Source organism: Sceloporus occidentalis, unplaced genomic scaffold, assembly GCF_023333645.1.
Source record: "Sceloporus occidentalis isolate IW3139 unplaced genomic scaffold, rSceOcc1.0.p SCAF_3, whole genome shotgun sequence".
Taxonomy (NCBI): Eukaryota; Metazoa; Chordata; class Lepidosauria; order Squamata; family Phrynosomatidae; genus Sceloporus; species Sceloporus occidentalis.
Genome location: NW_028316983.1, coordinates 230,886,845 through 230,912,594, shown reverse-complemented (window position 1 = coordinate 230,912,594; position 25,750 = coordinate 230,886,845). Strand labels below are relative to the sequence as shown.

Here is a 25,750-nt window from a genome sequence, read left to right as displayed (position 1 = left end):
TGTAAGAGCTGGATTGTCTTCTACCTTTTTGTTCTTTGAATTAAGCTTTTACAGGATGGAAGGAGACAACAGTGTGCCATCCAACAAAACCTTAACAAAAAACTGGAAGACCTTCTTGTGGTGCATGTGAGACATTATTATACACTCATTAACTCAACATTTTCTCTTGCATAAGGAAAGAAATCTCACTTAAGGATAGAGGTCGGATTAATTACATTTTTGGACTACAATGCCCAGGACCCCCAAGCCATCATGGTTACTGGAGATTGTGGATTTTGTAGACCAGACTCTGGATTGTGTAGACGTGGACGACTGGCAATGCTTTCTAACATGACAACCAATGGTATCATATTTGTGGACATTGGCTACAATTATTTATTTCCTAGAAACTCTTCATGGACTGGTAGCTAATGATTTGTGGAGCGGCACTGGCCTCCAAGCCACCAGTTTGAATAGCATTATTATAACCCCATCCAAAGTAATTTCTTCAATTTTGGCAGTACTTGGACTACTTTATCAGCATAATACCCCTTTTCAGGGACTATTTCCCACACCCCTCTGGTTTTTCAGGAAATGTAGAGAACTTGTGAGAAATATGACACGACTATTTCCTATATTAACAGTCCCCCCCCCCCCCCACCAATGTGAGAGCTACTAGCATTGGCATGGAGATGTGTATCATGCCATATAGCCCTCCCATGGGAGCTTTCCCTTTCCTGTCTTAGTAGAGAAGCCATGTCACAAAGGCATTTTTATGCAGTAATCCTTCATAAGTCACAGAATGGAGCTAGCCTTAACCAACATAGCTGGTAGTGAGAGATGATGAGTGTTGCAGTCCAGTAGCATTTTGATTCCTATCACAGTACTCATACTTCTTTTTCCCGTTTACATTCTTTCATCTGAAGTTAAGCTAACATGAAAAACCCAGGGCTGTAATGGGACAAGACATGGTTTTTCCTTTGCCACCATCACTCCTTCTGTTTTGTGTTATTTTGCCTTCCAAGCAAAACCCATAACAAAATACTGCATTGTAGGATGATGGTTTGCGACCATGCCCTCTTCCATTCCCCCCTCCCCTATATTTTTCAGTCTCTACAATATCAGTTAGCATTCCAGCCCAGTTAGCAAGCTTGGGGACCTCCTTGCTCTATTTCTTTCAGAGGAATTTATGAATGATTCTTAAGTCTTGGTGTTCCTCTCCCCACCTCTCCATCGGGCCATGTCTGAATGGCACCATTTGACCCTATAAATTCAGACTGAGATAAATTGAGATTGCTGTTAGTACAATGGTTTTCATGGTCTGTTTGGTGGTTTTGTTTTGTTTTTGTTTTTAAATCCTACTTTCTAGCCTCTTCATTCTCTGTGGCATCCTCAAAGATGAGCAGTGATTTTAACATAAATAAATTAAAATATGGTGACATTGCAATCAAGAAATGTCACTTGGACATGTCATGACCACAGTGAATAGGATGCAAGAATCCAAGAAGACATTCAGAATCACAGGTCACCCATCCTTGCCAGGATAACGTAGTAAAGTGGAATAACTATGTCATCTTCACTGAGGGCTTTTTGGCCTTATCTTGTAACTTTTATGGTGCACTGAGTTCCAAAACACTGTATATCCTGGGATCCAGTGCTGGGAGAGTTTAAAAAAATCACTCAATGTATAACTGTGTATAATTTTTCCCTGGGCATTCAAAATCCTTTTATTCTAACTTCCTTTGGATACTGTACCTGGCAAACACAGCTTGGCTGTGTAGCTGGCATGCGTTCTCGCATCTTCCAAAGAGCTGTGCCTACCATTATTTCCATGTGTGCTACCTCTCCTCTCACACTTCAGCCTATTTTGGTTGACTGCGTCAAGGATACTATGGCTGACAGAGCCAATGTTAATGAACCAGGCTGAATGAAATACTCCAATGGCTGCCTCTTGGCACTTGGCAGGAAAATCCTTTTTATGGTGGTTTCAAGGTCGTCAGATATCATTATAGCCAAGTATTAAAAATTTCAAAGAAAGGAGGCAGTGTGTTTGATTTATAGAATAATTATCTTGCTTTAGCTCTAACTTGGCTTGGGCAATGGTTCTGCAAGCACTTGAAAATTAAATCCATTTTTTATGGTACTACAAGGTATTATCTCACAGCAAATGATAATTAAACACCTGTGAAATCAATTAGCCCTTCAAGCAGAAGGGGGGGGGGAGAGTTTTCCAATTATGTGCTTGCACCTTCCAAACTTCCCCCCCCCCCCAAAATTGGAAAAAAAAACAAGTACTCGTTTGGAAAAAAGCTTGAAATTCCTACCAGTTGTATTGGAATTGGGAGGTGTAAGGCGATTCCTAAATGACACTGAACCTTAATCCAGACGCAGCCAATTTAATGGCAGTGGCTTTTGTCCAAGCAGGCTGTATTAGAGAGCACTCCTAGACAACTGTCTCTGTGACACGCAGCTGAGCTTTTGGGTTTCCTACAAAAGCTGTTACTCACTTTGCTTCTCAGATGCCAAGTTTTACTTGACAACTTACTCAAAAGCCAAGATACCTTAATGGAAAGCGGCCAGTAAGGCATTCTGTGGAACAGAACGAAGGATTCTCTTTTAGATTCTCTCTCTCTCTCTTTTCTCCCTCCAGTAGTTCTGAACTGTCGACATTAAGAATTCATGCGCTGCAAACTGCCTGATTGGTTAATAGCTGAAACTTAATACACTGGAAAAAAAAGTCAAGGAAGAACTCTGCCGTTTTGCCCTGCAGTATCATGTGTGTTTAATAACTTTAGCTGTTGCGACACTTTAACCGATCCAGATGCTCCGTTTAGGAAGATAGTGTGCAATTTTTTAAAAAACGTATGGACTTTGCAGATTCAGGAAAGGAACACTGCCAAGACTTGGGTGTTTGCCATGGCAGCTTTTGGCTCAGCAAGCAATGGGGCAGAGAGGTGGGAAGGGGAGAGCCACCCCTTCTTCTAGTCTGGGTTTGATATCCTTAGCAGAGTGCGTTTCTGCTGCCCCAGCAGGCAGCTGGCTGGCAATGTTCAGTTGCTCCATTAAGCCAGTGACTGATTAAAATATGGAAGCTTATATAACACATTTTGTTGGACTCAACAGTTTCTTGCTGGACTCAATGTCTCTTTTGCAGTGTGTCTTAAAGAAAATTAAAGGGTGGTTATTACAGTTTCCATCTGGGAAGATGATCTAACTCTTTGGTTTTCTGACTGTATGCTGGGCAATCATCAATGAAGACATCACCAATCACCAGTCATAGACAACTATCTATTAAAATTGGCCTAACCGCTGCTACTGGTCTTTCCCCCACGATATTCTGTATATGTTTCTCAACCTTTGGTCCTTGAGATCTTTTGATCCTCAATTCCTCCAATTGGCTCAGGTTTCTGGGAGCTAATACCCAAAATATCTGAAGGAACAGAAGCTGAGAACCATTGTTTCGGGTTTGGGTCACACTCTTTTCTCATGAGTAGATCAGGAGTAGGCAAATGGTAGATCAGCATCTACTGGTAGATCTCTGGATAGCTTGCTGTAGACTGTCAAGTGTTTTTGAGCATCAATTGTTAAACAATAGCAATAACAGTATGGCATTTTCTATCTAATTTAGCAGTGAAAAACGAAGGCTTAGGGTGACCAGTTAAAACCTTTTTTTCAGAAAAAGTCCTATGATGTTTTGGTGTTGACAGCAAATCTCTAAGTTTCAAATGTACGCAGAGACATCCTGTACTTTAATTTTAACTGTTTGCATTTTGTATCTGGCTCCGGTTGGTAAATTTGGGGATCTGACAAAACATGGCTAACAGGCTTAAACTCTGCAAACTGTTCCAACACCATGTGGACTGAGTGTAAGCTTTAGAACTACAAATCCCAGAATACCATAGCATGGTCTGGAAACCATGTCCTATGAGGAACGACTTAGGGAGCTGGGGATGTTTAGCCTGGAGAAAAGAAGGTTAAGAGGTGATATGATAGCGCTATTTAAATATTTGAAGGGATGTCATATTGAGGAGGGAACAAGCTTGTTTTCTTCTGCTCCAGAGAACAGAACCCAGAACAATGGATGCAAGCTGCAGGAAAAGAGATTCCACCTCAACATTAGGAGGAACTTCCTGACAGTAAGGGCTGTTCGACAGTGGAATGCACTCCCTCGGAGGGTGATAGAGTCTCCTTCCTTGGAGGTCTTTAAACAGAGGCTGGATGGCCATCTGTCAGAGATGCTTTGATTTGGATTTCCTGCATGGCAGGGGGTTGGACTGGATGGCCCTAGTGGTCTCTTCCAACTCTATGATTCTATGATTGCACTATGGTAGTTAAAGCAATGTCAAACTGTATTTATTCTGCAGCATAGATGCAACCTAAGAGAAAGCCCTCCTCTGCATATCTTAAATCTGAAGCTGGCTTGTATTGTTGGTTCAATAACCAACAATTTGTGCTAGTGGGATCATGGATTCATTTTCTCCAGCTCCAGGTCTTTTACTCGCCTCGAACACCATGGCACCTTTTATATTGGGAGTTGTGGAACCAGGTAGATTTATTCATCATCTGGGCTGGAGGTCCATGGTGTTCAGAGTGGTATGGAAAAGATCAAGGGGCTGAGTCTCAAAGTAATTATTAGTCCAAAGTTCCCAGGGCAGATTTTAATCTTTTCAGTGCAGTGACATGGGGAAATCCTCAAACATTTGGAAAGAATGTGAGGAATGGCTAATTAATTGGTATTGGGGAGGGGGGACCCTTGTTGTATGCTTCTACTGGTTGGGATAATAGAGAATCAGGAATTAGAGCAGCTGCCTAATCCAAGCATTAACTGACAGGACTGATACTTTACCAGAAAAAAAAATGGAAAAGCAATGTGTTGGATTGAGAAGTTGAAATTACAGGAATGTTGTGCATTCTGATATTTGCCGACACAGCACTTTGGTGTTTACACCTGCATGATAGATGAGGTCGTGTATGTTTTCTCAGCTCTGGGTGGTAGAAAGGAGGGATATTTCAATTAAAGTTTGAATAAATTAGAATTGATTACAAATAGGGCCATTTGTTTATACTGCCTAAAACGGTATTAGCTGGAGGCATGCATCGCTTAATCATTGTGGAAAGGAGCCCGAGAGCTAATAAAACATGTGACAGATCTTTGTGAAGTAATATAAATGAGGGAGGGGAGCCCTTTCCAGTGACCTCAGGAACAAGAACAACATTGCTCATAGATATGCTGCAAGCATGTAAATGGTATGGCCCAGGAAGTACATCTTTGCAGGGTAAAAGTCCTCAGATGATTGCTGGAGCAGGTTGAAGTGGGAAAGACAAGGTCTTAAGTGGAACATGAAGTAAGGTTCTTACTTTGGGCCCGACATGCTTTGGATGTACTCTTTCCTCAGGCTCCCTTCAGAAGCAACATCCAGTGACTGTTAAACTCTGTTCAGCCATTCACTAAAAGGAGTTAAAACCAACATGGGAGAAGAGGGAAATGCTAGCCTCTCCCTTTTCTACCATTACTCTCTTCTTGTGAAAGCAACAGTTTGGAGAACCTCTACTATTTGTGGAGGCTCTCCACATAACAAGAAACCCTGAAAGATGAAAGTTCCAGGTCATGTGGAGATAGGCTTCCCATATCCCGCCTGGGGGCGGGACTTTCCCGATTTGGGGCGGGTCTGCACAGTCCCGCCCCGGTTTCGCCCCGCCCCCGGGACTCCCCCCCCCCCCGCGAGTCCTGCAGGCTTGGCTGGGGCTTGGAGGACATCTGTCTTCCAAGCCCCAGCCATGCCCTGGGGGCTCCTCCGCGATCGCAGAGTCCTCCAGGCTTGGCTGGGGCTTGGAGGACGTCTGTCTTCCAAGCCCCAGCCATGCCCAGGGGGCTCCTCCGCGATCGCAGAGTCCTCCAGGCTTGGCTGGGGCTTGGAGGACGTCTGTCTTCCAAGCCCCAGCCATGCCCTGGGGGCTCCTCCGCGATCGCGGAGTCCTCCAGGCTTGGCTGGGGCTTGGAGGACGGCTGAAGCCAAGCCCCAAACCTCTGCCTGGCTGCCTCCGTCTCTGGGGGGGGGATCCCGGGGGTGGGGGCAAAACGGCGACGGAGGCAGCCAGGCAGGGGTTTGGGGCTTGGCTTCAGCGAGGCCCCATTCCCTTGCCTGGCTTCCTCCGTTGGTGACAGAGGCAGCCAGGCAGAGAAAAGAGCCTTTCCTCTTTCTCCTCCTCCTCTTCTTCTGCCTCCTTTTCTTCCTCCCCTTCTTCCTCCTCCTCTTCTTCTTCTTTCTCCTCCTGTTCCTCCCCTTCTTCTTCATCTTTTTCCTCCTCTTCTTCTTCCTCCTCTCCTCCTCCTCCTCCTCCTCGTCTTCCTCCCCTTCTTCCTCTTCCTTCTTCCTCCTTTTCCTCCTCTTCTTCATCTTCTTCCTCCTCCTCTTCTTCTCCATCTCTTCTTCTCCTCCTCCTCTTCCTCCCCTTCTTCCTCCCCTTCTTCCTCTTCCTTCTTCCTCCCTTTCCTCCTCTTCTTCATCTTCTTTCTCCTCCTCTTCTTCTCCATCTCTTCTTCTCCTCCTCCCCTTCTTCCTCCCCTTCTTCCTCTTCCTTCTTCCTCCTTTTCCTCCTCTTCTTCATCTTCTTCCTCCTCCTCTTCTTCTCCTCCTCCTCTTCCTCCCCTTCTTCCTCCCCTTCTTCCTCTTCCTTCTTCCTCCCTTTCCTCCTCTTCTTCATCTTCTTTCTCCTCTTCTTCTCCATCTCTGCTTCTCCTCCTCCCCTTCTTCCTCTTCCTTCTTCCTCCTTTTCCTCCTCTTCTTCATCTTCTTCCTCCTCCTCTTCTTCTCCATCTCTTCTTCTCCTCCTCCTCTTCCTCCCCTTCTTCCTCCCCTTCTTCCTCTTCTTTCTTCCTCCTTTTCCTCCTCTTCTTCATCTTCTTTCTCCTCCTCTTCTTCTCCTCCTCTTCCTCCCCTTCTTCCTCCTCCTCTTCTTCTTCTCCTCTTCCTCCTCCTCTGCCTTTTCCACTCTTCCTCCTCTTCAGTGCCCAAATATGCTGTTTGGAATGGGGGGGGGAGGTTAGCCAGAAAGGGAAGTACATTTCTGCCATCTGTCTAGGAACAATGCCAAAATGTCCTCCATTTTGATCATGCCTAAGAAACATGCATTTATATTAACATTTTTTAAAAAAGCATCAATTTTTTTGCGTGTCCTCCATTTTTTAAAAATGTGTCCTACATTTGAAAATTTTGTCCTACTTTTGTCCTACATTTGTCCCAGTTTTTAGGTCCAGAATTATGGCAACCCTATGTGGAGAGATGGCATGTATATAAGATACTGTCTTCTTCAGGCTCTCTTGATGTATAGCATGAACTATCAACACAACAAAACCTGATAGTGATGATTGCATCATCCATAAGGGAAGACCCAATAGAAGAGAAGAAAGCATGCCCATCTTCACCAGTAGTAGACTTTGGAACCTCCCCCTCAAAATTAGGGCTAATATATTCCTTCTCTCTGTAATTAGCACAAAATAGCACTGATCTGAAATAGGCTTCTGTGTATCAGTTGTTGAATATCAGGACTTCCAGATGGCAGATTTCAATCCCCATTCAAGCATGGAAGCTCACTGGCTGATCTTGGGCATGTCACATTCTCTCAGCTTTAGAAGAAGGCAGTGCCAAACCTCCTCTGATTAAATCTTGCCAAGAAAATGTATGAGAAGATAACCATAAATTGGAGTTAACTTGAAGGCACATAGCAACAAATACGAGTTAGCGAATGCAAGACAAGGTGAGTTTGCACTAGTTGGTGGGCTTCCCAAAGGTAACTGATGGGCCACTGAGGGGACAAATGTGTTTAGCCTGATCTAACAAGGCTCTTGTTGTGTAACAGTGGAGTGTGTGTGTGTAAAAGAAGTGTTTGTATCTCCTCCAGGAATGCTCTACAGCAGAGATAGAGAGATTATGGCCTCCAGATGTGGTTGGGTTGCCTCTCAGCATCATCTCTAGTCAGCATACCAAATACTGACAGATGATGGGAGTTAGAGTCCCATCATTTGGAAGATTCAATGTTCCTGAGACCTGGTCTGCACTTTCCCAATGAAACAGTACTTTTTGACCGTGACTATCATAAAGCAGAGAGCTTGGCATCTGTTAAGGAAAGCAAATACTAATCCTAATTTTTATTCAAGGGCAGTCAGTCGGTCCCAAAGTGATGCTAAGTAATGACTCCTGTGTCTTAACTGTTTCTAACACGTGAAGATCTCTAGCCACCAATCAGTGACTTGCTATACTCATCAGTCCTGAAATGAAGTACAGTACTGTCATGCAGAGCTTGAAAATAATTCATGAAAAATTAATTTGGTATTTGGTATTAATTTAGTACCCCAATGATTATTTTAAAATTCATTATTGCATTATTTTAATCTTTAAACACTACCAGCATTTTTTTTAACAAACAATAAATATTTTTGTTCTTAAAATGCTACTTTCAGATGGGGTTCTGGTCATTTTTAGTAATTCCAAATTCATCAGTTTACCAATTAGATGCAGGGATTAATTAACAAATTAATTGTATAATATTCTGTTAAGAATTTTACATGAATACATTAGTTTACAGTATACCCTTCATAATAGTGGGCTGGTAATCCATGGCGTTGACCACTCATGGGTCACCACACTCCATATTGTAGCATGTGCACATAGATGTACTGATGTATCCATGTACACATCACCACCATTGAGTTATATGAGGTGCACTGTCCACATTTTTTTTGCCATCCATGGAGACCTTCCAAAACTAAACCCCAATGGATGGGAAGAGTCCCCTGTATTTAGAAATTTAGGGTTAGGTTGTTAGCACTGAAATCAGCATTTCAAAATCTTGATCACATCTAGTGTTGGTTTCTAATATGATGTAGTCAAAGCTAATTGAATGTACAGTCTGCCCTTCACATTTGTGGATTTGATTATTTGCAGATTTAATCAATATGTTCTCTCTAGGACTTTCTAGGTCCTCCGGCATGACTCTGATGGAAGTCGACCAGAGTCACATTAGATGACCTAATGATTCCTGAAAAAAACTTCTCTTGGCATTTGTTGGTCCCCAGATGTGATTCTGTGGTGAACATCCAACTAATGTTGATCATAGAGCTGCACTGGAGGATTTAGAGATTCCTAGACAGGTGTTCCCTCAGGTCGAAAAAACCACAGATTTTTTTTATTTGCAGTTTTTACAATTTCACTGGTGTCCTGTGCCCTTAACCCCAGCAAATGTGGAGGGCCCACTGTATACATAAGAGGGATTTGCATCCAATCCCAATTTCATGACAAGTGTCACTGTACTAGTATTTTATAGCATGCCCTGTGTCATTCGTGTGTGTGCCATACGTGGCTTTCAGCTTACGCTGAAGCCACATGCCAGAAGAGGTAATGGTGCATGTGGCCATGGCACACGCACTGCACCGCGCCACACCACATGCACCAGCCCCATTGTTTTTAATGGGGCTTGAACATACATGGTATTTTCCTTACGTGGGAGGGACTGATCCCCCGCATAAGGGAAGGGCCCACTGTATACCCATTTGTACATTTCATGTAAATTTTGTATGCAGATACTTAAAGCATGATTATGCAAATTATGAATGAAGTTGTGCCTGCTAACTTCCATATCACAATCTTCTCTGTGTTCTAGTCCAGAGTTTAAAAGAGTTATCCAAATTGTAGACTGTTCCTCAAACCTAAAATCTTTGGAAGCACCTTTAAAGTCTAAAACTGAATGCTGTACAAATTCTCTGCTCTCCAGACTTGGAGTCTGTTGAATATGAGACTGCATTTCTCCACCTGCCATCAACCATAGCAGAATGCAAATCATTCTTAGCCCCTGACCCACTGCATTGGATTTGAGGAACTGAAATTTTCATATAGTAAATTTCTGCCTCTGTTCAACTAAAACAGCCCTCCTTAGCTACAAATTACAGGTAATGGGAATATTTCAAAAATTGCTCACCAGTGTTTAGTTTTTCCACTAGGTGTAATAGAGCTGAGATAGGTTGAAGCATCTGAATCTTTAATCCAGCAGACAAAACATGCATATCGAAATGGAACCTCTTAGAAGCTTGTTATCCCACAAGCTGTTACATGGCTGGCTTTTCTTGAGCATTGATGCATTTTTACTCTGTTAAGAGGCTGTGATTCAGTTTTCCACAATGGGACCTGGGTGAAAGGTTGCCCTTCACATTACCACTTCACACATTGAAACAGCTTTCTGCAGATGCACTGCAGTATGTGTCATAGCTATTTCATTTCTGTTGGCCACATTTTTAAAATTAAATTTTCTGAGTCCAACTATTGCTATCATTTCTTATCCTTCCTAACTCTGTGAAGTCTCTCAGGTGAGAGTGAACACTTCCAGATCCAAAAGCTGTTAGATTCCACATGATTCTGTTGCTCTTTCTGGCTTGCTGGCTATCTTATGCAGAGTTAGAAAGCTGGTCAGTTCCACAACTGTAGAACATTACAAAATTAGTACCAACCTCCTCTAACACGATTTTATACTATGATGGACGTAGCTTACAATTACCCAAGTCCCTATATTAACAAGCTAATTATGTCTAAGAAGCAGTTTTCTCTTTCCGAAGAGAACACCAGCATGCGTTGTTTCCCCTGTATGAAGAACAGATTGGAATGAAAAATGCACATTACTAACTGATTTTGTCTTCCCCTAAAACTGTATGCACTCCCATCTTACTCAGTAGTAATCTCTTTGAGTTTAGATTTCTTTTTGGGTTAACCTAGCTGGGATTGCATTATATGTTTCTTTAATGTTTCTGGTGAGGAGATTCAAAAGAATTTGGATGTTTGCCTGATTAAAGGAGATCTCTATTCCCCCTCCCTTTGAAATCTATTTTATTTTTGTCCCATCAGGTTACCTCAATTAATCTCTTAGGTCCATTGGCATATAATTTGATTAAAAGCTCTTTGAGTCTTTTATCTTTGCTTCCATTGTAATCAAAAAGTGGTCTCGCTTTTTTGGCTTGGCTTCGAAGGCTAGTAGAATTACTTTAAGTAATGCATTTCTCCAAAAAGGTTACAAACTGTCTATCTCTTGTTCCTTCAGGGACACCTCTCAGTGAGGATAATGCTAAATTCTTAATAAGATGTGAATGCATGTACTTTGCCTTTTCCCTCCCTCCCTCCTTCTTTTGAATCCCCAACTTAACTTGCAATGCATAATTAAGATGTAGAATCCATTCTGAAAATCTCTGGTGAAGTCTGCCAGTGAAATACAGCTTAGAAAACATTAAAACTCAATCAGGTGAATGGGGTCTGACCCTTTTGCCAGATAGAGAGAGTGGGTACTTACCCTCTCTTTAGGTATGTACTCCTCATCCTTTGGGAGGTATGATTTACATTGTGATCATCATCATCATAAACTACAACATTTTTTCACAGTCCACCGTGTGTTACTGACTGAAGTTATGGCCTCTCAGTGATTCAGATTCAAAGGATCTATGAACCAGTGAGGTATCACTAGAAAATGCGATATGTTCCACATTAAGTCCATTTTTGTAACTGTGCTATTGTGACCCTGTCTATAGTGATTTCATTCAGACGTGTTTTGTCAGTCCATTTGAAATTGATCCCAGAGCACCTATCATTATGGATCTCTAACAAGCAAGTATTGGAAATTTAGAAAATAAAAGGATATATTAATGGAAAACTTAGGAAGAAAAGAAGTATTGATTCTTAGTGACCAGTTGGTTTATGGAGAAAAATTATTGAGGCACTGAATAGCATGCAAAACCAAAAATGAAAAGAAAAGGCTTCCTTTGGTGAAAAATTGCACCAAAGAATTGAAACGACCCGTTGAGGAAGAAACTTGTAGCACCTTTGAGACTTAACTGAAAGAAAGTTGCATGTGAGGATGTAGATTCAAGTCTATGGACATTTATGTTACCAGCTTCTTTATTTCATTTAGTCTCAAAGGTGCTACAAGATCCCTTTACATACTGATTTTCTGGACTAACATGTCTAGGTCTTTGAATTAAACATATTGAAGAGGTCAGTTTAGCAATTCTACAAATGCCAACAATTATCCTTCAGGATGCACACCAGTTACTACTGTATATAGCATAGTACCAATAGTTAGGAGCCAACTTGGATGAGATTGATAAATCCAAGAAAATAACAAAAGGTGGAAGACTAAAATGCAGAATTGAACTTGAGTTAATGCATAGTTAAATTCAAAAAGATTCCAGTACTTTGAAAAAAATTCATGGCTGGGAAGTTGAAAAACAAAGAACCAAAGAAATTAAAATGGAAGTTAAAAAAATAAACTGAAATTTATAAGGATGATGACGATTAGCAAATTTATGCCTCACCTTTTTCCACAAATGAGGACTTTTGATGAGGAAGACGGAATAAGGCCTGGGAAGAGAGAAAACCTGGGATGTGTGATAAAACTGTGCTACCAATAATCTGCAGAACCTTCCCCAAATTTTATTAACTGTAAAGACAGAAATATAACCTTGCTCTTCTCAGGGCATCTCTGAGGATGTCCAGTACTGGAGGACATTTATGGAGGTCCCAATCAAACCTCTAATGGCCAGGCAATATAAATTTTACAATCTGTATATAGTTAACAATTCACTTCATGGGGGGAAATGTTCCAATATAAAAAAAAAATGCCATGTTCATTCCCCCCCTCAGTAACAGTTCAAACTTCCTTCTTTCTTACACAGTTTCTAAAGATGACATTTAGTGAAGCTTGTAGCTATCCAGAACATTAACTGGATTTTACATTTTTAGTGTGCTAATGATGGGAAATATAGGACCGGCATATAAAACCCTAAAGGGGAATCTATTTTGGGGTACGCATAAAACTTTCCTGTCAGACGGCATATGCTGGAAAAATACAGCTTGGTGCATGGAATTTGAGAAGTGTCAGGTTCTTTCTTTTCTTTTTAAAAGTCTCTTTGTATTATTTTCCTCACATTAATGGTGCCATGCAAGCTGCTGAATTGTAAAAATCAACCCATTGTCCTTGTTAAGAAAAAGAAATTGCTCGTGTTAATTACAAGGAGAACTTTGAAAGTTATTTTTTAAGGTGGAAAAAAAAAACCTAAGTTGTTCCCGCTACTCATTATGGTGTTGAAAAAAATCGTTTGTTGTCATTTCTTGTTATGATGTTTGAAAAGTAACCCCTTGTGTTTATTGCTCATTAATTTCTATTACTGGTAGATGCACTGGGAAGGGGGGGGGCTTTACGGTGGGTAAGAGAATGTCTTAAAACTTAGAAAATGCCTCTTGAAATGCCATTTAAATGTGACTTTTAAAAGTAAAAAATATTTCACCAGTTAATTTCACTCATTCTGCCAATATTGAATCTTTGTCCTAACGTCTTACATTATTTTTAAAATGTAACTTTGTTCCATCCTCACTCCCAAATCTGTCTGTCTGTCTGTCTAATCTATCTATCTATCTATCTATCTATCTATCTATCTATCTATCTATCTATCCATCCATCCAACCATCCATTTATTTATATCCCACCTTTCTCCCAAAATGGCAGGAGGTTTAAATGTGTTGCAGGTAATGATAACTAATACTCATTACTCAGTAGCTGTACATAAAGGCTTTCCGTATGCCATGATTCTGCCAAAACACAAAAGAAGTGCAGACGATATAAAACCTAGGTCCAGCTTTCCAGAGTATATCTGCTTTCTTTTTTAATGTTTTCTCTTAGGCAAGTTTCCAGTTCTTGTGATCATAAGGCATGCTTGAAGGCCTCCTATGGCTTCTTGCTCTCTACATGACTAGCAGAATTAGAGCAAAGTCATTTACGCTGAGAAGTGAAAGAAATGTTGCACCCTCTCAATTTAAATACCCTATGAAGACTACACAATTTAATTTTCCACTATGCAAAATTTGGATTATCTGGGTAAATAATTTTAATTCAGTGAAGAGGTTCTGCTGCCCTGTATATAAACTTGTGAAAACAGTAAGGTCACTGTCCCCAACTTGCAGGATGACCAGATGTTCTTCTTTTCCAGGACATGCCCTACATTTCAACTTTCTGTCCAAGACGAAATCCATTTTGAGCATGATTAAGAAGCATAAATTTATATTTGTGTAAGCGTTTTTAGCTTTGTAATGTCCCACATTTTGCGGTGCCTTGTCCTCCTTTGCAGTTATGACGTTTGGTCACTTGCTGCCAACATGCTGCCATCCCGATGTTTTGGACTACATTCTCCATCAGCTGTACCTATTCTGGCAATGACAGGAGATGAAGTCCAAAAATATCAAGAAGGCAACAGATTGGGGAAGGCTGCAATATGACATTATGCTTGAAAAAGAGAGCCGACAGACTCTCTTGCTCATTCCAGCACCATCTCGCTTTCCACTCAAGCAGTGGAATTGCAACCATTTTTATCAGGTCTGTCTTCTGCTAATAGTCTACTAATAGTCATATGTACAGATCCTGGTGTTTCTCTCCCCTTGGCGGGGGGGGGGGGAGATATTATTTGCAGATTACATTGCTGTTAAAGGCCCATGGGCAGAAAAGGACTATTTCTTTCCTAATCAATTGGCAGCTACAGTCAGAGAATATTTTGTACCATTTCCCCCTATATTTCTGAAATATAGTACAGAGATTTGATTAGATTAGCATTTCAGTGGCATTTGAGCATTAAATTATGCAGCATTGCAGCTATAGGTTCTTGTAATATTTTGTGTAACTATAACTGAGAATGTAAGATTAAAAGTTAATTGAAAGGCTAAGTAGCGGAAAGGTAGGGAGAGAGATGGATGAAGTGGCATATGTCTGCGTGTGCTGCACACATACACTCACACCAGACATGTTTTTCTCTAACTTTCCAAAGGTGAAATTAGTTCTTCCTTCCTTTGATGTCTTTGTTACTTAATAGGTGTAAACTAGCTATTTATGCTAGTTTTAAATAGCAGAAAGAGGCTTTTTCTGTCCTTGTTCAGTCTCTGTGGCTACATCCACACTGCAGAAGTAATCTGGTTTGACATTGCTTTAACTGCAGTGGTGCAATGCTGTGGAATTGTGAGAAATGTGGTTTGGTGTGGCAAAACAGATCTCTAACAGAGAAGGCTAAATATCTCACAGGAATACAAATCCTGTAGCATTGAGCCATGGCAGATAAAGTGGTGTCAAACCAGATTATTTCTGCAGTGCAGATGCAGCCTGTAGAGATAATTGCAATCCATTCCAAGTGGAGTTTTGTCATCCACATTTACAGAGAGCTGGAGCTATGAGGTTATGGCACCCCCAAATATGAATTTTCCTCCCCCATGCAATTTTCCTTCAGCCCCCACATTTCTAGCATGGCAGTAACTTAAAACTTCAGTGGAGCATTTAGCATCCAGAGAAAAGGGACAGGCAAAGTTTCCGCAGCAATGTGAACACAGCAAAAATGAATTCTAGGTGTGAAGTTTTCAATGTCTCTTTCTTTCTCTCGCTCTACAATGCAAGAAATTTGGAGTCTGAAGAAAATTTCACTGGGGGTCAGAACTCTTGGGGGAGGCAATGCCCTCATTTTGCTCCCCTTCCCAATACACCTCCGGTTATACACAGTTAGACAAGGGAACTTCATAAATGATGGTCCTATAATTGAAAATGGCCTTACCCTGTCTTCTCAGCCTCTGTGAGAATAAATATAAAAAATAGATCTGGATTTACCTGTCTATATATACCTCCTTTTCTCTGCTAAAACCTAAAACAAAATGCAATGCAGTGCCTGCAGGCTATGATTAAATGAGATTACTGGAGTTGGAGGAAATTTCCATCCAGGATTTCACTGTCAGTGTTGCACCTATTGGCAGCATACAAAAATCCCTTGAGACGGAGGGGGTATGTGTGTGCGTGTGCCATTATCTCTATATGAGGAGGAATTGGACCCTTTTTTGGGGAGGGGATATTTTATTGTAATCCTTTTGGTCTTGGACAGGTTCAGAGCCATTTTCAGGTTTGCCAAAAGCACAATTAGCTAATAACTGGCTTGAAACTGTTAGGGATTTGATGTGTGTTTTTGGTAAATGGTCCTGAAATGATGGATGGAACTGGAAAGAAAACAGTAGGGTCGAGATGAATGCTTTAATTTAGAAGAATGGAGCAAGGCGGCCTTTTGTGTTTAATTGCCAAAATTTCTTTCTAGGCTTCTCCAGACGAGTCTCATGTCACAAGGCACACATATATTCAGAATTGCTCTTTTTTTCTCCTCCAACCTAATTTGGCCCTTCTGACCCTGAGTTACACAATGTGGCTGGTTCTGGCCATTTCTCATCCCTTCCTGATGGATTAAGGGCCATTTGTATTGGTGCCTGATTGCTCTTGGTGGGTTTTACTGGCTGTCGACCCTTTTTTCTCCAATGACAATAAATTGATGCATTCTTGTAGAGCTTTTCAATCAACATATAACTGGAATTGAAAGACTGGATCAGCTAAATGGGGTGCATTAAATTAATTCATTAATCATAGATTACACATGTGGGTGTTTAAAATGAGTAAATAAACATTCAGATGTTAATTGGCACAGTTTCTCTCATCCAAGAACATGGTGCTCTCTTTCATTCAGCCTACGTAAGTACATACTGTATGCATTGCACATGGACACATCATGTATGTGTGTAATATAAACACATACAAATATTATAATATATGTGTGCACAAATACATATTTGTGGTGGTTTCTCTTGGTCTGGACAGAATGTTTTCAAGATTCTTTTTCAAATGCCAAATGCTTTTTTGTTGTTGTTGCACCAGCTTGTTGAAAGAGTTTCCATATCTTTATGTAATAATAATATCAATATGTAATATATTATTCAGATGCAGTGTGGTATATTAGTTTGAATGTTAGACTAGAACTCTGGGAAACCAAGGTTCTAATGTCTAGGCAGCCATGGAAGCCCACCTTGGTCAAGTTACAGCCTTTTTGCCTAGTAGGAAGGCAATGATGCATATTAGCTGAATAAATCTTTCCAAGAAGACTTTAGGATAAAGTTGTCATAAGTCAGAGTTGACTTGAAGGCATATAACAGTAATGTAATGTTTGTATAGTATTCCCTATTCCAAAGGGCACTTATGATTTGAAAGCAAAATCCCAGTAAATGATGTAAAATAAAGCATGTACACTCAAGAGCAGACCCTTTGAAATCAATGACACCATTAAATTATGACAAATGGTAAGCCTGTTAGATTTTTGGTTGAGTCCACAGGCTTTCCAATACTCTATATATACAAAAAACAGAACAACAAGTCAAAATTCATGTAAAAGTAATTTGATATTCATGTTCCCTTCTGGCACATCAGTTTACCTAGGTACATTCTGACAGGCTCAGTCCTCCTCTGATGAAGACTTGACCTTCATTAAGTATGCTCCAGATGTCCTTGGTACTGAGATGTTGTTGATTTTTCCATTTTCAAATTGATTTGTCATTTCAAAGCAAACACATGGCCATCAATTCAGGTCTAAAACTTGCTGTACCAGAAAATAGATACTACAATAGTCCATGCTGCTGCTGTATCACTAAATCTGCATTGGTTGGTATACTGAGGCATTCAGACATCCAGGCCACTTTTATCGGTAGGCTTTGCTTTCACTTCCCTTGGTCTTTGGGTTTCCCAAGTCTAAGGCCAAGACTTTATCAGAATGTCTTTGATCCTGATTTCACCCATGTATGGTGGTATTTTTTGGTGGGTGGTGTCAGCACCAAACCAGATGTTCAAGAAAAGAAAGATGTATCATTTGGAAAAACTACAATCATTATCATACATTGGTTAATGCCAAATAGTGAGATCCACCCTGTCATGGATATTTGTTCTGTTTTGGCAACAGATTTATAACCCAAAGCAAGACTGCAGACTGGAACATAAATCTTGACATGAGAGAGGGAGAGAAAGACAGACAGATAGACGAGGCGGACACAAAAGCAAAGGGTCTGGCACCCTTCCATAGCACTATTTTCAACTAACACTAACCTGTTCAGAGTTAACTGGGGCATTTACACACAACACAGCTATCCACCACCATCTGCCCACCCTGCATCCTCCTTGCCCACATCCTCCTCTCCATCCCCCCCCCCCCGTAACCTCATAACTCCCTTTTCCACCTTGGCACCACAACACCTCTGCCTCACTTTAAGGCTGCCTGAGCTAGATAACAAACCCTCCCTTCTCCACCTCTTGTCTACCTTCCAGTTAATTTCAGATCTCATTAAAACATTTTGAGGGGCTTGATAGAATCACAGAATTATAGAGCTGGAAGGGGCTGCAAGAGGAGCAGAGTTGTTGAATTCCATGTGCACAAGTCCCTTTTGAACTACTTCTGGGGAACCCCAGAAACCCTATTTCTGGGGAGCAGAGTTCAGTCCACTCCAGGCTCAGAGTGAATTGAACAGCAGCATTCAGGTCCAACCAACCAGCCTTGGCTCCTGTCATGTTTCTGCTCTGCTATCAACAGGCTGCTCAGCACAGTTCCTCCTTGGAGCTACTCTAGCTGATCCTACTGTAGATATGCCTGCCTACAAGAGGCAAGGTAAGCAGCAGCTGCCTCCAGTATCCCTTACAAAGCATGTGTAACAGAAAAACAGACAGAAAAGGAAAGAGCAGATAAGCCTGTCTCACCAGCTCACCCTAACTTGCTTTTAAAAAAAAGCATTTGCTTTTTATACATCTATACATTTGCCCACCAAAAATGGAAATCATAAGAAAAGTGGAGGCTGGTGGGGAAAAAAGTCATCTCTGAAAACATTTTGGAAGAAGCCTTTAAGCAGTACCTAGCATATTCAAAATGTTCCTTTGTACTTATGGTAGGCTTTCCTGACCTGGTGGTTTCATTTCTCATGTGCATATTATTAATTTTGGATATAAATGTTACTGAAACATGCTCAACTACTTTTCTTTTGGTGGCATAGGCAGTGGGCCTTTGGTATCCAATGGGGTTTGGTTCCAGGACCCTCCCTGCTCCCCCCATGCATAACAAAATCTGTAGATAATAAAGTCCCATGAAATACAGTGGCATAATGAAATGGCGACTGATACAGAATAGTAAAGTTGGAAGTTGTATTTTATTTTTATTTATTTATTTATTTGAATATTTTCAAGCCGTGGATGCTTGAATCCATGGATAAAATAATTTATGGATATGCAGGGATGACTGTATTTTTATCTCTGGTATCAAATTGTCTATTAAAGAAGTAATGCCCAAGAACATAGCTACTTAATTAACTGAGGTATACTTGTAGTTGATCATTAGCATTTCATTTTCACTCCAGGCTATGTTTCATATGCCAGTGTACTACTTGGCTGCCCACTGTTGAGAGATGGATTTCATGGGGGCACAGGGAAAGTGAGATGGCTGCCTAATACAGTGCAGGTGTCATATCTTTGTGAGAATCCAGAAACATGTGTGCAGATTGGTGCTGTATCTTCAACTTAGAATGGACCTCAGAATTTTCAATGGGCTTGTCTATCCAGCTTAGGAAAAAAAAACTCCTTAGAAACTTGCCCACCCCCGGAATCTGGGGCGATCAGGCCACATGCTTCAGATTTGGAATATACCGTACACCCTTGTTATACGCTGGGGTTTGGTTCCAAGATCCCCCATGTATAACAAAATGTGTGTATGCTCAAGTCCCATTAAATATAATGACATAGCAAAATGGTATCCCTTATAAAAATGTAAAATCAAAGTTTGAGATTTGAAATTTATACTTTTTTTGAACCATGTATGCTTGAATCCGTGTATAAGAAGGGCCAACTGTACATTCTTATTGGTGAGTTTTTAAACTCCAGAGTTTTCTCCAGAGTTTATGCTGCTATTTTAATGTCCAGGTTGACACCTTCAAACCTTCGGGCCAGTTCCCAGCCTGAATTGTGTTTTTTTCCCCTCCTCTTCCCTCAGCAGTACTGCCACCACCAGCTCGCAAACCACTTGCTAAGCTCAAATGAGGAGCCCAGATCACATGTTAGGTGTCTTGTTTGCCTCAGAGCAATGGGCATGTCAGCGGAGCCAACACTGCCAAAGGAGGGAAGGGGGGGGGGACCTCACTGTACAGGCTGAGAACTGGCATGGAGATTTGCAGGTGGCATCAGTGGCAGGGGAGAGGGCAGCAGTGGTGGGGACGACAAGGTGGAGATGGAGAACTGTGGCATACCCAGGAAGCTCCACAGGAATAGTCAGGTAGTGTACACCAGTGATTCCCAAGCTTTGGTCCTCCAGGTATTTTGGTATTCAACTCCCAGCTACCTTGTCCGACAGTCAGGAATTCTGGGAGCTGAAGTGAAAAACTTCTGAAAGACTAATGTTTGGGAATCACTGGTGTAGATAATCTGCCGAACATCCCTGTGGAGAAAAAATACACAGTGCAGAGGCAGGATGGGTAGGGGTCCATTTGTACTTTTGCCACTTGTGTAGTCTGGCCCCATGAAACATAGCAATACTCTTGTCAAGAGATCAATGTGAAGTCCTAGCATAGCCTTCCTCAATGTGGTGCCCTCCAGCAGGGTTGCCAACATGAAAACTAGAGATGGCTCCTGGTTGTGTAAACTGCAGCAGGTGTTGCTTGTTCTGCAACCAGGTAACAAGCAACAGCTGTTGAAATTCTCCTTTCTATCCATTTAAGACACAGGAGATGTTTTCATTTTTCACTCTGGCAATTCTACCCTCCAGACAAGTTGGACTACAAAATCCCTAAGGCAGTGGGGATTGTAGTCAAACACCTCTGGAGGTTTCCAGAGTTGGGGAAGGAGCTACCAGGTAATGATAGCTTTAGTTTCTGCTATTCTAGGTCTCTGTGCTGCCAACTGTAGGCTTTTGTATCACAGCAACAGAACAAAAAATTGGTAAGCACATATTCACAGTACATACTTTTTGCCCAATGTGTTTTGGCCTTATCACCTATTAGCCTTATCCATGGGTTATTGTCAGAACTTTTTGGATTTGCAGTCTGCACTCTCAAAGAAAGTAGACCTTCTGAGTATTAGAAGGACTTACTTCCCATGGGTTTTTTAAGAAATGCAAGTTTTTTGGACCATCACAGAGCACATAGGGCTTTGTCTCCTTTCATTCTTGTTATTTTTATTGCAGCAACAGTGTGTGGCACACAAGCTGGGCCCATCCCTTCCACCTTTCTGTCTCCCTCAGCAGTGTCAGATGGGTATTGTAATACCCATTCTGCTGTAGGATTTTTGCCCCAAATTATTCCCCTACCAGCACGGTTGTTTAAACAATAATAGTTTTCCGGCTGCTGAGGGAGGGGACTCCCTTCTGCTAAGAGCCCCTGGCATATCCTTTGGTTTTACTGCTGCGGATCAGCTGTTCTCATCTGTATTTTCTATTCTTTCTCAGCATTGTGCTCATTTAATGTTACGTCAGCCTTACATGTGTGAGATTTGTCCAGGGATGATTTGAACCAGATGTACAACACCAGATGTTTATGTTTCATGCACTTTGGGGCTCATTGTTAATGTATTATTTTCTCCACCCCCATCCTTCTCTCTTTCGCTAGGTATGATTATCGTGAAATGCTGCACAATGCCACTTTCTGTCTGGTCCCCCGTGGCCGGAGGCTTGGATCCTTCAGGTTCCTTGAGGCCCTGCAGGTATGATCAACATTAAAAGACTTTGAGCCATATAGCACTCCTGTTGGCAGAAGATGTATGCTGTTTGATACTGAGGGAGACAAAGGCAGATTGGAAATTTCATTTCCCTAATAGCCCATAATCCCATATGTGTACTTTTCTGAAGCAGCTGGCACTTGGTTCTCAGGAAACATTCAGCAGAGAGACTAGATCAGGCTGTTGCTATACAGGTTGAGTCACCTTTATCCAAAATGCTTGGGACCAGAAGTGTTAGGTTTTTTTTTTACTATTATTATTATTTTGGAAAATTTGTATGTACATAATGAAAGATCTCAGAGAAGGGACCCAAGTCTAAACATGAAATTCATTTATATTTTATATGCACCTAATGCACAAAGCCTGAAGATAATTTCATATGCAATATTTAAATAGGGTGGGGTTTTTTGCATGAAACAAAGTTTGTATACATTAAACCATCAGAAAGCAAAAGTGTTACTATCTCAGCCATCCGTTTTAATTTAGTTTTAGTTTTAGTGTTATCTTTTTAAATTATTATAAACAGCCTCCCATTTGGGGAGAAAAGTGCAATATTAATCCCATAAATAAAATTCATGTGGACAGTTTGGGTTTTGGAAAGTTTCGGATTTTGGAATTCCAGATAAGGAACACTCAACCTGTACTTTCATAAGAATAAGCACCTTTTCACACTGCACTGTTACAGTGCTGTATCACACTTTAACTGCCATGACAACATCTTATAGTATTCTGGGATTTGGTGAGGCACTAGAACATTCATCCCAAATATCTTTCCCTAAACTGAAAATCCCAGAATTCCATAAGACAGTGCCATAGCTGTTGAAGTGAAATAATGGTGCTATGTTTTTGTAGTGTGAAAGGCCCTTCCATTTTTCTAAACTCTTTGATTTGATTTAGACTGATGGAGACCTGCTAGGGATAAAGAAGGGATCTGTATTCTTAAGAGAAATGCTGACTTCATCTAACCAGGAAGTTAAGAAGGAAAAAATAATGCCCTTTATTCTTTTTTGGGGCCAACAAAAATTGCTTAGCTTTTCAATTGGGGGTGGAGAAGAAGCTGCCCACAGGCTATGTTGGGTTTTACTGATCTTTTGGGTCTCCCTGAATGTCCAATCCCCAAAATTAAAATTTAGGGACAGGAGATGCCTTTTTTCCAACAGACTTTTCCTGGGTCTAAAATGGCCAGGAAGGGTAAAACATGGCAAAATGCCTCGGGGGGGGGGGGGGGGGGGGCTGGGAGCACAATGGGGGGATTCATATTTATTTTGTGAGGGATGAGGTGGCTCGATGTGGAGACAGTGCAGTCCCCTAACACTTACCATTTACCATCCCTATTTTAAATATTGGCTTAAATGTAATAACTTAAAATAGTAATCGCAGTGACTGCATTCCTATCTGGATTTCCTATAGATGGTGAAGCTGCAGGCAAGAGTGCATCTGAGGTTAAAATGACCCAAAATTGGATTTAAAAATCCAAAGGATCTCTGTGTCAAGAGGCCTAGGGATTGGGAGGATTCTGTCTTGGTCTTATGACATCTGTGCTTAACCCTACTTCCCTCCACTAGGATTTCATGCAGAAAATCATGGAAATGTATAAGGACAATTGTACCAGGAGCTTGGGAAACCTGTAGTAGGGAGAAGCTACAACATCCAGAATCTCAATCCACTTTCGATCAGTGTGGCTAGCAAACCTCCATAATGCAGAGGGTTGGCGGTAGCCAAGAAACATGTCTTGTTTGTTCATTTGTGTACTGTGGTGCCAAGTCCAGAGAAAAGGCGCCTTCTGTATCGACTGACCCAAACATACAAAATAGAAAAGCCAGAGACTTCTAATGAATGGACAAGCTCACTTGAATGGACCCACTGCACCTTGTTCTAATTAATTGTAAAGGCTGAAGCTAGTTATTTGTGTAGGTAAAGATACATGTAGTTATAAAGTGAGCAGGTTAAGAAAATACATTGCTGGAGCCCTTTCAACTACACAAGTGTAGCACTATGATTCCACTTACAGTACTTTGAACATTTTGATGCAACTATATGGCTGTTCCTAGAGAATCCTAGGGTTTATCGTTTGATGAGGCACTATAGCTCTCTGTCTGAGAATTCTAAATATTCCTCCTGCAAATCCTTCGATTCCATAGAGTGGAACTATGACATTTAAAGTGGAATCATAGCACTATAAATGTGTAGTAGTTAGGGAAAATCTCACCAATTAACAATGTTGCTGATTGTATGTCTAGTTAGATGAAAGTTTCCATGATGTTCTCAGTTTACTTAATAATGGAAAAGAAGGAATCAAGCAGCAAAGAATCGGACCGACACCTGTGAAATTTCAAGATAAAAATTGTTATTTATAAGCTAGAATATACTATGTAACAGACTTGGAAAATTATATAACGAAGAAGCTTTATGTGATATGGAAAATAACAAAAACAAGAAGGAAGTAATTTAGCTACATACAATTTAATTTTCATTTAAAGTCGTTATAATGTTTGATATAAACTATTTAAATTTAACAAGATAGTAAGAAGCAAATAAGAACATGATTATAGCGGATTATTTTTGTTTTTCTTTGGTGGATAATTCTTGTTTGTTTATTTAAAGGAAATGGAAAAGTTATTGTATGTGTTTAGGAATTGTGGATTTATTGGCTGAATAAAAAATTATATTAAAAAAAGTAAGTTCCAGCTAAAATAAATCAACCTTAAATGTGTTGTTTGGTTCCTTCTTTCCATTTTATGCCTGAACCAACAGTAGTCACTGAAAATTTCTGCAATGGAAGCCATCATTTTACTGATGTTTTACATCTAGATTTCGGGCCAAGCTAGACATTAGACTCCTTTCAAAGATATAGCCATGTTAGTCTGGAAAATTAGTGTGCAAAAGGATCTTAAACCACCTTTGAGACCAACTGAAAGAAAGACGTTGGTAGCATGAGCTTTCGTAGACTTTCATGCATCTGAAGAAGGAGGCTGAACTCTACAAAAGTTCATGCTATCAACATCTTTCTTTCTCAAAGTCTCAAAGCTGCTACAAGATCCTTTAGCATACTGATTTAGACTCCTTTGAGCATTATATGCATGCAAAACTTCCATGTTTGAGAAGGACTGTAACGTTGACACCACTTTGGATGTAGAGTTTGGGAAGTTAGGGGGTTTTGGACTCGACTTGCAAAATCTCCCAGTCATCATGTCTACTACCCATGCTGGCTGATGGGTTCTGAGAGTGATAATCCAGAAAACCCTGACTTTTCCAGTCTCTTTGATCAGTCCAGTGGATGGAGCTTGCGTGTCTGAGAATATGAGTGTAGATTCCCACACAGTCTGAAACTTTCTTTGACCAGTATTTTGGATCCTATGGTAATTTAGAGACATAATTGGCTCTGACCAAATGTCTCTAATCTACAGATTGACATTGGTGAGGGGAGACAATGTTGGTAGTGTCTCAGTATAGCTTCTTGGAAACTGCAGGAGAGCCACATCTATTCCCAGGACTGGTGGTTCTCCGCTGCTGTTTAGAAGGAATAAACAATGGTAAGTTGGTTGAACTGCTTCCCAGTCTCCCTCTTCTGGCTGAACATACAAACCTTCCAACATTGGATCTAATATATCCTAGAGTCAGGACTATGAAATATAGTGTGCATAGTGGTCCTTATAGTTCAGTAATAATTTTCAGTAATTGTCACAAACCTTGAAGTACCAACACATGACTGCTTTTCTTTCTTTCACCCCTCTGATTTTAATGACAATTCACAGGCTGCCTGTGTTCCTGTGATGCTCAGCAACGGATGGGAATTGCCATTCTCCGAAGTGATTGATTGGAATCAAGCTGCCGTCATAGGAGATGAGAGATTGTTATTACAGGTAAGGAGGTAGGGGGAAAGGCTGTGGCCTTCATCAGATCGGTTGACAGTAGCAGCCATCTTCTACACTTCCAGGAAAGATGTTTCCAAAAGGTCACAGCTATAAAAGAGATTTTTATCGGGAGGGATTTGTCTATGTCATTGTGAATATTAACTCATTTAATAAGGCATCATTCACTTTCTGACATGAAGGTCACTTGGGCCTCCAAATGCCTTGGTTAAAAATTGTAGGCACATCTGATTTCTTTTTATAGATATGCACAAGACCTCCAAAGTTGCAATTATTTAGAATGGAAAGTT

The 25,750-nt window shown here is 40.9% G+C and overlaps 1 protein-coding gene across 1 annotated transcript in view; it reads left to right on the top strand.

The window, feature by feature from the left end:
* The window catches only part of EXT1 (exostosin glycosyltransferase 1), a 332,610-nt gene that overhangs the window by 261,656 nt on the left and 45,204 nt on the right, over positions 1 to 25,750 (top strand). Inside the window, exons 2-3 of the mRNA XM_089517870.1 lie at positions 21,480 to 21,573; positions 25,344 to 25,451. Of these exons, the coding sequence (XP_089373996.1) occupies positions 21,480 to 21,573; positions 25,344 to 25,451 (202 nt within the window). The remainder of the gene's footprint in view (positions 1 to 21,479; positions 21,574 to 25,343; positions 25,452 to 25,750) is intronic.